Here is a 12,667-nt window from a genome sequence, read left to right on the forward strand (position 1 = left end):
ACGACACCAGCATATAAAATCAGCCTTGAAAATAAATATTAAAAAATGTGCATACAGTGATCTTCTTTTACATATTAACAATCATTTTCATTTTAAATGCTTTTTGTAAACTTTTTATTCAACAATCCAAAATTATGTTGCTTGCTACATATGTACATATGTGTATTTATTTATTTTTAATAATTTTATTTTTAATAGTTCCATCTACTATATGACAACAGAAACCACATAACTAGAATTTTCAAAGCTTGCACAATATTCACAAAACTCAAGCAAACTGAAAAAAAAAATTTAACCAAAATTCCGAATTTTTTACAGAATCTTTCTACAATTTTCTGTTATGCAATTTTGTAGCCCACTAATAAAGTGCAAGTTTCAAGTCGCTAAATGTTACCGTTGTTTTCTTAGATGTTTTTTTGTGGAGGGTGTTGCGCATTATCTTCCATATAAAGAGCTCGTGGACTTTGTGCTGACACGAGCGCCTTGGCATATGCAACGGATTGGTGCCGAATAGCGGCAGCACAGTTAGTGAATCGCACAATCGTTACTGCAAACAACAAAAATTGTTAGCTTACAACTCATTGTTAAAAGTTAGTGAATCGCACTACAGGACTAAAGTCCTCTCTCGACGTATGAAAACCCCACTCTAAAAGTCACTTATCATGCCCGTGTTGGCATATGGCGCCGAAGCGTGGACAATGACAGCATCCGATGAGGCGGCTCTTGGAATATTCGTGAGAAAGATTTTGCGGAAGATATACCGGCGTTTACGCGTTGGCGACGGTGAGTACCGCAGACGATGGAATGATGAGCTGTATGAGCTTTACAACGACATGGCCATAATGCAGCGAATTAAAATACAGCGGCTCCGCTGGCTTGGCCATGTCGTTCGAAAGGACTCCGACGTTCCAGCTCTGAAAGTATGCAACTCGGAACCCGCTGGTGGTAGCAGAGGAAGTGGGAGGTCTCCAATGCGTTGGAAAGACCAAGTGGAGAAGGACTTGGCTTCACTTGGCATTTCCAATTGACGTCAGTTGTTGAACTGGGCCAAGATCGCTTAGGCGGGTACAGCACCAAATAAGAAGAAGAAGATTAACCATGCTGTTAAATTCTGCACAATTGGAAAATTTCAAGAACTTGTTCACAGGCATAGCACCTACGTTAGGTTATTTAAATAAGCAAATGCCCACTAAACCATAACCTTAGCAGAGGACTGTGGCAATGAAAATCGTGTATTATTGGTGAAAATGTTGGAAAGAGTTTCAATAAAAAAATTAATTTTAGGTGGGACGAAGTACACCGGGTCTGCTAGTCATTAATAAAAATATTACAGTAAACATCAATGTATAATATGTATCTGCCAATCAACTGCTGAACAGGCTAACCATATATTCGCGGCTTGCGTTTTGGTGCGCATGCCGTCGAATTTGTTTTTTTTTTTGCATCACCCGAAATTGGCTTGCGTGCGCAACGTCAAATCAAAATGTCACGCAGAACAAAAATTTGAAATTGAGTTAACTTTATACGCACGCCGTTCAATTTCGGTTGTTTCCATACATGCATGTGCATGAGAAATTTTTGACAATAAATTGGCGGAATGCGTGAATATTAGGTTAGCCTGCAACATACAGTAATAGACTGAAGTTAAATTTTATGATGTTTATGAATGGTAGGAAGCCTTCGGCATAGCCGAAGACAACACTGTCCGTACTTGATTTGCTTTTGGTTGACTATTTTCAGGATAAGCCCATATGTACAATTTCATTAAAAAAAATCTATATTTTCGAAAAGGGCTGCTGCTATAACTCTATTTAAACCCTCTTGCAGAAGCGACCAATATAAATCAGAACAATTTGTCACGCAACACAATTGTGCCGTTTGTGGAAGCCACAGAACGTGAGACGGCAGCATCAACAAAGATGGCGAAGTCAATGCCTCGATCATATAGCATGCCAAACGTGCCTGTACCTCCACCAATGCCGCCTTCAACCGAGAGCGAGCCACTAACGCCAAGTGGTACCCTAAGACGCAATATGGCTGCTGCCGGAAGTTTGGCAGGTAAATAAAAATATAAAAATATTTCTTTGTACTTATGTATGTAAATAAGTATGTATGCACATAAATAATAGGTATGTATGTATCAGTGTGACCACTTAATGAGTAATTCCTCAAAACGTGAGGAATTTCGGGTGCGCTTGATTATTTTTTGAGGAATTGTAAATCGCTCTGCAAATTTTTGAAGAAAAAGCTTTCCGAAGTTTTATAAAGATCGAAATCAGAGCTGGGTCGTAATGATTCCTTTAGGAATTAAACTACTCCCAATTACAGATTACAAGGAATTGTAATTAGGAATCAATTTCTTCAGTCCACAGCAAAGGAATCGATTACTTTTTCAATTCCTTGAAGTAATTTCAAATGTAATTGGTTTTTTCTTTAATTCCATTACAAGGAATTTCATATTGTAATTGGAATAAATTACGTGCTAGTAATATAATTTGTTTTCCAATTCCTTTAAAAGGAATTAAAAATGTAATTGATTTTTTTTCAATTCCATTACCTGGAATTGCAAGAGTACTTTAGTTTTTTCAATTACACAAAGGAATTGTCAAAGTAATCGAGAAACTGAAAGTTCATTCACGAATGTACAATGTGGAATTTTTGTTGTGGTCAAAGATTAAAATCGAAAGCACACATGGGACATCTTCTATGTATATCTATATATATAAAAATGTTATGTTCGTTATCAAAACCCGAGAACGGCTGAACCGATTTGAATAATTTTTTTTATTGTTCGGTATAATATCAGAACCAATGACATCGCAAAAATTTGGAGGGTTGCCACCTATTTTAAAATTTTAAAACCCAATTATATTGATAAAATTAATGAATTATTACAATATGGGTATCAAGTTAAAGAGGTTTAAGAAAGATAACTGCTGGAAGTATTTTTGACGAGGGTTGCCACTTATTTAAAAATTTAAACTCAGTCAAATTGTTAAAAAAATGAAATATTGCCATGTGGGTGTCAAACTAAAGAGTTTTAAAGAGGCTTACTGCCGAAAATATGTTTGTGGAGGGTTGCCATCTGTTTGAAAATTTAACTAAATTACATTGATAAAATAAATAAAATATTACAATATGGGTATCAAATTAAAGAGGTTTAACTGTTGGAAATATTTTTGAGGGGGGCTGCCAGCTATTTGGAAATTGTAACTCAGTGAAATTGATAAAGTAAATGAAATGTTGACATGTGGGTGTCAAACTAAAGAGTTTTAAAAAGGCTTACAGTCTACCATGAACACTTCCAGAAATATGCACTATGAAAAGTTCGGTTTATATGGGAGGTGCCACCCCCATTCTCCAACCATGCAAATTTTTCTCCATGAGTATGGAATTGGTCTTATATATTTATGTATGTATCACCATACCCAGTTCTAGTCCTCTACCACAAATATATGTAGTTTGAAAAATTCGGTTTGTATGGGAGGTGCCACGCCCCCTTTCTATATCGAAACTTTTTTTAGCCTATAACCATCCTTGGAAAGTCTGTAGTAGATTCCAAAATTTCAAAAAAATCGGTACGGCCTTTCTCGAGCTTTGCGAACAGAAAAAAACGCCTTTCAAAATACATATTAGTATAGACTAGCCAATATCTGCTTGCTTTGCGGCTTAAAACACTACTACCGATGAAAATCGATGGATAAATAAACAAGTTTGCAAGGGTTAAGTGAAAGTGCAATAATTTTTTGTATGAAATACTAGCAGGAAATAATGTTACCCATACGCCATACCGTACATGACCATGTTAAAGTTTGAATTTTTTTCATTCGCAATGAAAACTTAAAATGAAAATAACTTGACTAAATGACCTTATCTAAAAAAAAAACAGTATACAGATCCGTAACATACTACTTAAAATTAATTTTACGTCTCTCGGCGTTTTTTGTGTAATTTTAGCGTCGTTACAGTGTTATCATCAAAATTTAGCCATAGCAATGAAATCTGTTTATAAAACTCTTAGGAGGTAGGATCTCCAGTCCCACAGGGCTCGTAATTCAAGCGGACTCTATCCTCATTTGTAACGCAGGATACCAGTAAGAGTACTTCAAAGGCCCCAGAAGGCACGCCATTTTGGGTAGAATTAAGGGTACCATAATATACACAATTAACTCGTGCATTTTTATATATACGCAGGGATTAGTCCAAGAGAACAGCAGTACCTTAGGCAGCAACATTTATGGGTCTCAGCTGCCGCGAAGCGCTTTCGCGGTAGGATCTGGAAAATTTAACCGTTACCCTATAAACTGAACAGCTACAGTTTAAGCTATTCAGTTTTCGTAAAGTCCAATTAGTAATACTACTTAGGTTTAAGTTGTTTATTCAAGGCAGTTAGCAACAGGGTACGAAAATAAACTGTACAAAACAATTCCCATTTGCTCATCGATCATCATATCATTTGTGGTTTTGTACAGTTTTGTACATAGTCAGAAACAAATTGTAAGATTCACTGTCATTTTCCCCAACGAGAAACGTTTGCATTTCGTTTGTGACAATTGTACCATATGGTACGTTTTATATGTATGCAAACGTTTCAATTACGTGAAAAATATTTTTTTCTGTAAATTTTCATATCCAATTCGATTAAAAACATTTTTATTTTTTTATTCATTGCAGCCATTCGTTTTGTATTTAGTTATTGCATATATGTACATACATACATATATTTTTTTCTGCACGATTCATTTCGTTTGTTGTTTCGTATGTACCTACTAACTACTGTAGTGTACTATCGCCAAAGTGAACTCAGCCGTTTTGTTTTCGTATTGTACCGAACTGTTAAAGTAGTAAACGAAACGAAATAGTAACGTACAATATAGTTTATTTTCGTACACTGGTTAGCAACCAAGAAATTTAACAAAGCTATTGCAATTCAACAGTGAAAAAGATTTTTTTTATAAATTTTTCGATTACTTTTTAAATTACTTTGAGGAAAGGGATGGGAAAAAAAATCAATTACATTTTCAATTCCTTTCAAAGGAATTGGAAAAAAAATTACATTTTCAATTCCTTTCAATGGAATTGAAATAAAAGAAATTACATTACTAGCACTTAATTTATTCCAATTACAATATGAAATTCCTTATAATGGAATTAAAGAAAAAAACAATTCCATTTGAAATTACTTCAAGGAATTGAAAAAGTAATCGATTCCTTTGCTGTGAACTAAAGGAATTGAATCCTAATTACAATTACTGAGGAATGTAATTGTAATTGTAATGTAATTGCATTTACCCAGCTCTGATCGAAATACACCACACAAGCGGCTTCTTAAACATTCTTCATACCTACTTTTCCTATTTCGCCATACACCATGTAAACATGACTCGTTCAAGCAAAGAATTTTAGTTTTCTTCCAGTTCACAATAGGGGTATTCTCTGAGTCTTGCAAAGCCCTTGCATGGTGCACAGATTGCACGGATTGCACGATAAAAACCGGTTTTCGTATGGGACAGCTTCGCAAACCGTGCAATCCGTGCACCGTGCAAGGGCTTTGCAAGACTCAGAGAATACCCCTAATGTAAAAGAGTTTGGTTCTCTTCAATTTATCTCTCCTGCGTCCTCACTCGGTAAAAATTCCGTTGCTATTTCATAGCTCAAAGGTGCAGGATAGGTTTGGTTAGGTTAACGCTGCGTGCCGATTACCAAATTTAGAATGCGGCTAATTTTGATCCCTGAGAGCTCAGTGTTAGTTCAGAAGAGCGAGCCAAAATGCTTCCATCTTAGCCTCGCGAATATGGGACAGTATAAAAGAGAGCGTGGAGATGATTCCACTTCATCTTCCTCTTGACAGCTAATATTAAAGGGATCAGTTACCTTACCGAGTGAATATCAATTGGACAATGGCTTGTCAGAACCCCCATCACTAGCTCTTGAGAGGTAACATTGTATTCGGGACCTTAAAAGGGCAAAGATTGGTCACTCGTTACTTACGCTGCAAAAATTGTTTTAATGTGCGTATAAAAACATTTGCTGCAGCGGAGAAACGTCTTTTTTTGCTCTTTTATGTCACAAAAGGAGCATCGCTCTCTTTTGTCCATTTTATTAGGTATTTAGTAAAATATACAATTTCATTATCGCGAGTACGAAGTATGCGTGTTAGTCTAGCGCTCGCCGAGCGCAGGAGGACAGAGGCGTCCCTAGTTGCTCCTTATCTGGGGATAACGTTTTAAGGGTGCCGTTCCAACGCCAGGTCATCAGCCACGCAGTTTTGCGCGATGTCACTGTGACCCGGCACCCAAAGTTAGAAGTTAGATATTCCTTTACCGATTTCTAACGCACCATCACACCCTTTAGGCAGCTATTTCTACCTGAAAGACACTGCAGAAGTCCGGAAACCTTAGTAACCCCGCCCTACCCAGCCCCCTCTTGAGGGAATATAGGTAGAGAAGGAGCTTTTGGGAGGAATTTCGGAGGCACTGTAACCTATGTGTTCAGGGCGAAGTAAAAAACCGCCATAACTCCAGAGTGTTACCACCCGGGTTTCTTTAGCCTAATAGTAGTTCGTGCTGCTAAAATTCTGTCTGCAATATCCTCAGGCGTCGTGTTCAACATGACGTTAAGCGCCACTATAGGTGTGGTTCCTAATGATCCACTAAGGTAAGTGTACCCATTTCCGTGCTAGTACCTAATTCCGTGCTAATTTGGCCAACAATTTTCAAAATAGAGAAATAAGAAAATGTTCAAGCATTTTTGAATAAACAAGTTATTAAACTGATTACCATCGTCCAAGTTTCCAAATATCGTACCTCGCAGCCTCCAAGTATCATTATTATAATTAAAACTTGCAACTGAGTATCAGTCAACTACAAAATGTTAGTTAAACCCATGTGTCAGTGAATAGTGTTCGCAAAATTGCTAAGAGCGTGGTGAAAAATTCGTAAGGGTCTAATCTTGAATTGACAAGTATATATATATATTTGTCTTCCGATAATGGAAATTTTAAGTATTTTTTGTATAAATTTATCTATAAAAACCAGTGTATAATAAAAAAGTCATTGAAAACCTTAAATTAATAATAGCACGGAAATAGGTGCAATACTTTTCTAAGGTGTACCTATTTGCGTGCTAAGCACGGAATTAGGAACATTTGGAACTTTCTGTTTGATTGTTTTTTGGGTATACGAGATATAATTTATAAAGATTTAAAAATTCCAATAAATACTAAATTTCACATATAGTTATTCTTATGGCCTATATCCGTGCCACACTTGTTGCATAACTTGACTGTTTCCAGAGCCGTAAATTTCGGTAATTTAGTTTAAAATAAGGAAAAATGTACAAAAAGTATGTTGTTTAAATGTTTGAAATTGTGTATAGTTATACATAGTTTGTATATATAAAAGCATCATCGGCACATAAAATATTACATAAATATATTTATTAAAAAAAAATATTTTTGTAATTGATGAAGAGAAATTTTATGGAACGGAAATAGGCTCAAGAATTTTGGCTATGTTCCTAATTCCGTTGCTTAGGCCGTAATTAGGAAATATTTATAGGTAGTTTTGTCTTTATTTATTTTAACAGGCATCCCATATAGTAACATCAAAGTATAACACGGCGCAATTTATTTTATAACATGCCGAAATATTCACAAACTTGCTTACAATTAGCCATTGAGGCTGTACAAAAGGGTAATATGTAATGTTACAGAGCATTAAAAGTATACAAAATTCCCAGACGGACATTATTGGACAAGATTAACAATAAATATACGAAAAAGTCGTCCTCAGGACCCCTTCTAATTTTGGCGGAGATGGGCTTTCCAATAACTAGAGACCAACTTACAAGCTTCGTGGCAAATTTAGTTAAAGAGCTGAATCGCCCAAACTCTTTTACAAATGGTATTCCAGGACGAAAATGGTTCAATGGTTTTTTACAAGGAAATCCTTCTCTGAGTCAACGAATGTCTCAATGCTTAACAGTTTTTCAAGCTTTGGACACGGAATCTTCCATAAGGGCTTGGTTTGAGAGAGAAAATAGTTATATGAAGGACAGCAACTGTCTGGAAGTAATGAGTGATGAGTCCGCATTTTGTCTGTGCCCCAAAGGGCATGATTGTTGACCAAACGCGGTGCTAAGCACGTCTTCTTCAGGTCTGGAAATGATGTCAAATGTAAATGTTATTTTATAACATGCCGAAATATTCACAAACTTGCTTACAATTAGCCATTGAGGCTGTACAAAAGGGTAATATGTAATGTTACAGAGCATTAAAAATATACAAAATTCCCAGACGGACATTATTGACAAGATTAACAATAAATATACGAAAAAGTCGTCCTCAGGACCCCTTCTAGTTCTGCCGATAGAAGAAAATAATATTGTTAAATGGATTCATCATTTGGCGGAGATGGGCTTTCCAATAACTAGAGACCAACTTACAAGCTTCGTGGCAACTTTAGTTAAAGAGCTGAATCGCCCAAACTCTTTTACAAGGACGAAAATGGTTCTACGGTTTTTTACAAATAAATCCTTCTTTGAGTCAACGAATATCTCAAAGCTTAACAGTTTTTCAAGCTTTGGACACGGATTCTTCCATAAGGGCTTGGTTTGAGAGAGTAAGTACTTATATGAAGGACAACAACTGTCTGAAAGTAATGAGTGATGAGTCCGCATTTTTTCTGTGCTCCAAAGGGCATGCATTGTTGACCAAACGCGGTGCTAAGTACGTCTACTTCAGGTCAGGAAATGATGACAAATATCTGTAGGCGCATCTTCTGATGGAAAAATAATGCCTACGTTCGCTATTTTCCCTTATAAGCGCTTTCCTCAAAATATTCTTGCGAAATACCCTAAGAACTGGGCCATTGGTAAACTTGACTCAAGCTGGAAGACCAGCGAAACGTTTTTTGAATATATCGCAAATGTGTTTCATCCTTTCCTGCTGAGAATGAACGCACAACTTCCAGTGGTTTTATTTTTGGATGGGCACGTATCACATATATCTCTACCTCTCAGCGAATTTTATAAGGAACACGGCATTATTTTAATTGCGCTTCTTCCAAATTCAACGCACTTACTGCAGCCTATGTACGTAACATAATGGACACGCAATCCTATGTACATCAAGCAGTAAATTCATCTTTAAAGCAATACAAAATAATGCTATAACAGACAATACAGCAACTACTTATCAGAAGGAAAATAACAGGTTGATTGATAGTCTAGTGCCACTTAACAATTGGCTCTAGATAGCCCAACTGCTAAAGATATGGAAAATACAGAAATAAAGAAGGCTGAACTTGCAACACCATTCCAAAACGCTCTTTTCTGGCCTGAGGCGTTATCAAACGACCCGAAGAAGAAGCAGTTTAAGAAAAAGCTCACGCCAACTGTGGTCATAGCTTCAGATTATATGGAAGATCAACGGCGCTGCGTCATGCGGCAAATGCTTATACATATCAAGACATCAAAGTGCCCACACACTAAAACTTCCAATCATATTCCTCGTCAAAATGACAGTTGGTAGGCGATCGGTGTTTGCCTGGGGAGTGTTGCGGTAAATTTGTATTTTGTTTGTGTAAAATTATTTTAGTATCGGTTTACCGGTTACCGAATTATCGTGGTGGAAGCTTGACAATTTTTCTGTTAGTTGGTAAATTGCAATCAGCTGTACGATAGTCATCCAATTTTGAATCCGCCCGCTGCCAAAAGGCATAACGTGTTTAAGTAAATAAGATTCCTTCAATCTTTGGTTACAATTTATTTATTTTTTTTTTTTTTTAGGAAAAACGCTTCGAATCAGCTGTTGATAAACATACATAGTTTACCAGACTGCTTTGGAAAATGGTTTTTCATAAAAATTATTGGTTTTATTCCATATGTTTTGATACTTAAATGCTACAATTTTTCATAAGCCCGCGGTCACACTGTTTGACAGCGACAGATGCAAACTTCGTAACATACATATCTGGCGAGAGTTTCATGCCTGAGTCACTCGTGGAGGCTGCTACATGGTTGGCAGCATGTGACGCAATAGCAGAGGCGGTGAAGGGGCTAAAGGCTCTGTTATGCATACTTGGCATTGCTTGAGACTTGTCACATAAGGAATCTGTTAAATGAGTTTCGCGTGTAAACGGTTACCCAACGCACAGCATTACATACGTAGAAGTCTGTTGGTTTTTCATTTCTACGTAAAAATGGTACAGCAGTGCATGCACTGCCAAGTATGCATAACAGAGCTTTAAGGACCCCTGAATGGCTACGGCATAGCAGCGTCGACTAACTTTCTTTCTGCCTCACGATGTAGTGATTGACGTCATTTCCGTGGGGTGCGGAGTTCTAAGAAATAACATGCTTTTCCTGGTTTTAAAGAGAAACTGGAGAGCTCCTGAAAAAACTATTAAAGTATAAACAGAACTAGTTCGCTGAGTAAATTTCGTCCGACGAAGCGATGCCGCTGAGTTATATTCGCTTAACATTTCGCTTAGTAAAACTGAACCGGAACAATAATTTAGTGCTACTACAAATATTGTGGAAGATTGTCCTTAAAAAAATAATGACGAGATTCTACGTGTAACTAAACTTTAAATTCCATACAGCTTTTCCAGGAATGTGTCGCACACTATTTCAGCCTAATAGTATTTTTATAATATTCATGAGTACGGCGTATATGATTTTCTCCGTTTTCACGATCATTATTCCCGCCATCCCTTTTTTGTTCACAATTCCCGCAAAACCAAAAAAATACTCTTTTGGCAACGCTGTTGATATGGTTTCTTGTGTTAGTTATAGCCCGAACACAATGAAAACGACGAGCTACAAACCACAGCTGTCAAATTATTTTAACACGTACTCTTATGTAGATAATTATATTGGCGACGACCGGGCTACGCGACGGCTGTGGTTGTGGCCAGATTAGATCTATTTCTATTTCTCTGGCGACAGATAAGGTTCTTCCTCTTCTTTTATGTCAAACTCATACAAATTCATGATGTCGCTGCCGCGTTCAAAGAAATCATGTCGCCATCGACAAAGCGCTTAGATAATAAAGATGACAAATTGGAAGCTGTGGTCGGTAGCTCGTCGTTTTCAATGTGTTCAGAACTTTAGGCGTGTTGATGACGCTGCTGTAGTCGCTGTTGTTGCTGGTGTAGGGACAAGCGTTCCTGTGTGCTAAATTCTACGATATTTAGTCCTCACGCGAATTATTATGAAAAAATACATTTATTGGAAAGTAGCTACAAAGATTTTAATATAATTGCGTTTTCTTTTCTACAAAACATGTAGCCTTTTCATTGTCCTCTCTTTAGTATTTGTACGTAGAGGGCACTGAGAAGGCGCAGTAGAAAAGAAAACGCCATTAGTGTTACTCCTAGCGATAAAGCTATGGAAGCTGTTCATATTGATTTCCCGGGCTAATTTCAACGTGTGACAGTAAATTTTACACACAAAAAGATGAATATATTCGCGAAAATTTGGGTAAATTATAGTAAAACTGCGTTCTCTCTCATTTGGTACCTACATTCTTATTCTACATTGCACTGAATTTTTTAAATACCTTTTTGAATTTATCATATCTTTAAAATTTCAAAGTCCTTTGAAAAAAAATCTGACGTCAGAGTGAAAAACTAAAAACGCAGTTTTACGATATTTGGCCATAATTTTGTAAGTATGTATATCGGTGCACGGTGTTATAAAATAGATGACAGGAGGTAGAAATAGGCAGAAAAACACCTAAGAACTGTATGTGACTACAATAGCAATCACACGTAATCATTTAATCTTGGAACTTTCAAATATAATTACTGAAACCAGAATTAAAAGACCAACTTTGTAAATTGTAGACTCTTTGTATTAATAAAAGTTACCATTAGAAAAAAGCAACCGATAGATTTTAATATTTTATTTATTTTTTTTTTGATAATGGTCAGTGAGGTGCCGCAAACAAGTTTCAACAGGAATCAGCGCAGGGAAGCAACTTGAGGGTTGAAATTGTTTCCTGGGTACCGTGAAGTATTGCTGGAAATGCACTGAAGAAATTGCTGTGTTGTACTTATTATAATAGCTTCGGTATGTTATTTTGGCGTTTTTCATTCTAAAAGCTTAAAAATAAATATACAGTTCCTAGCAGCAATATAATTTGTGATACTGCACCACAAAATCTTATTTTTCCATAGAGATATGGGGCTGAACTTCTTCAGACCATACACATAGCGCGTAACATTGTTAAATTAAACATTGATTTTGTGAGAGGAAATTGAATCAAACTTACTATATACGGGCTCAGAATACGTTATATGGGGTATAATGAGTTGTCTTGCCAACTTGCGTTTTGTTTCCATTGGAGTAAATGCAACTGTAACTCTCAATCTTCGTAAGATGGCATAAACATTGCTCACAACACTATTAAAATGATCGGAACACGTTAGTTTACAGTTTATTACATAGCTCAAGTTTTTAGTATTATCTATAAACTTAAGAGCACTACTACCAACAACTAATTTCGGAATATCCTCAACATATACTACACTGTTACATATTGGCAACACAAAGGACTTAGAGGCATTTAGACACAGGCAGTTATTACTAGTCCACTGCGATATTGCAGACAAATGATTATTAAGTTTAAAACACAAATCTTCGACTAGACCAATACGAGTGG

The 12,667-nt window shown here is 36.5% G+C and overlaps 1 protein-coding gene across 1 annotated transcript in view; it reads left to right on the forward strand.

Moving 5' to 3' along the window:
- Nucleotides 1-662: 662 nt before the first annotated feature.
- LOC118735217 (epidermal growth factor receptor kinase substrate 8-like) overlaps nucleotides 663-12,667 on the forward strand; it is a 62,799-nt gene continuing 50,794 nt past the window's right edge. Inside the window, exons 1-2 of the mRNA XM_036464871.1 lie at nucleotides 663-783; nucleotides 1,828-2,058. Of these exons, the coding sequence (XP_036320764.1) occupies nucleotides 663-783; nucleotides 1,828-2,058 (352 nt within the window). The remainder of the gene's footprint in view (nucleotides 784-1,827; nucleotides 2,059-12,667) is intronic.

This window comes from Rhagoletis pomonella, unplaced genomic scaffold, assembly GCF_013731165.1.
Source record: "Rhagoletis pomonella isolate Grant_MI unplaced genomic scaffold, Rhpom_1.0 Rhpom_scaffold_00001, whole genome shotgun sequence".
Classification (NCBI taxonomy): domain Eukaryota; kingdom Metazoa; phylum Arthropoda; class Insecta; order Diptera; family Tephritidae; genus Rhagoletis; species Rhagoletis pomonella.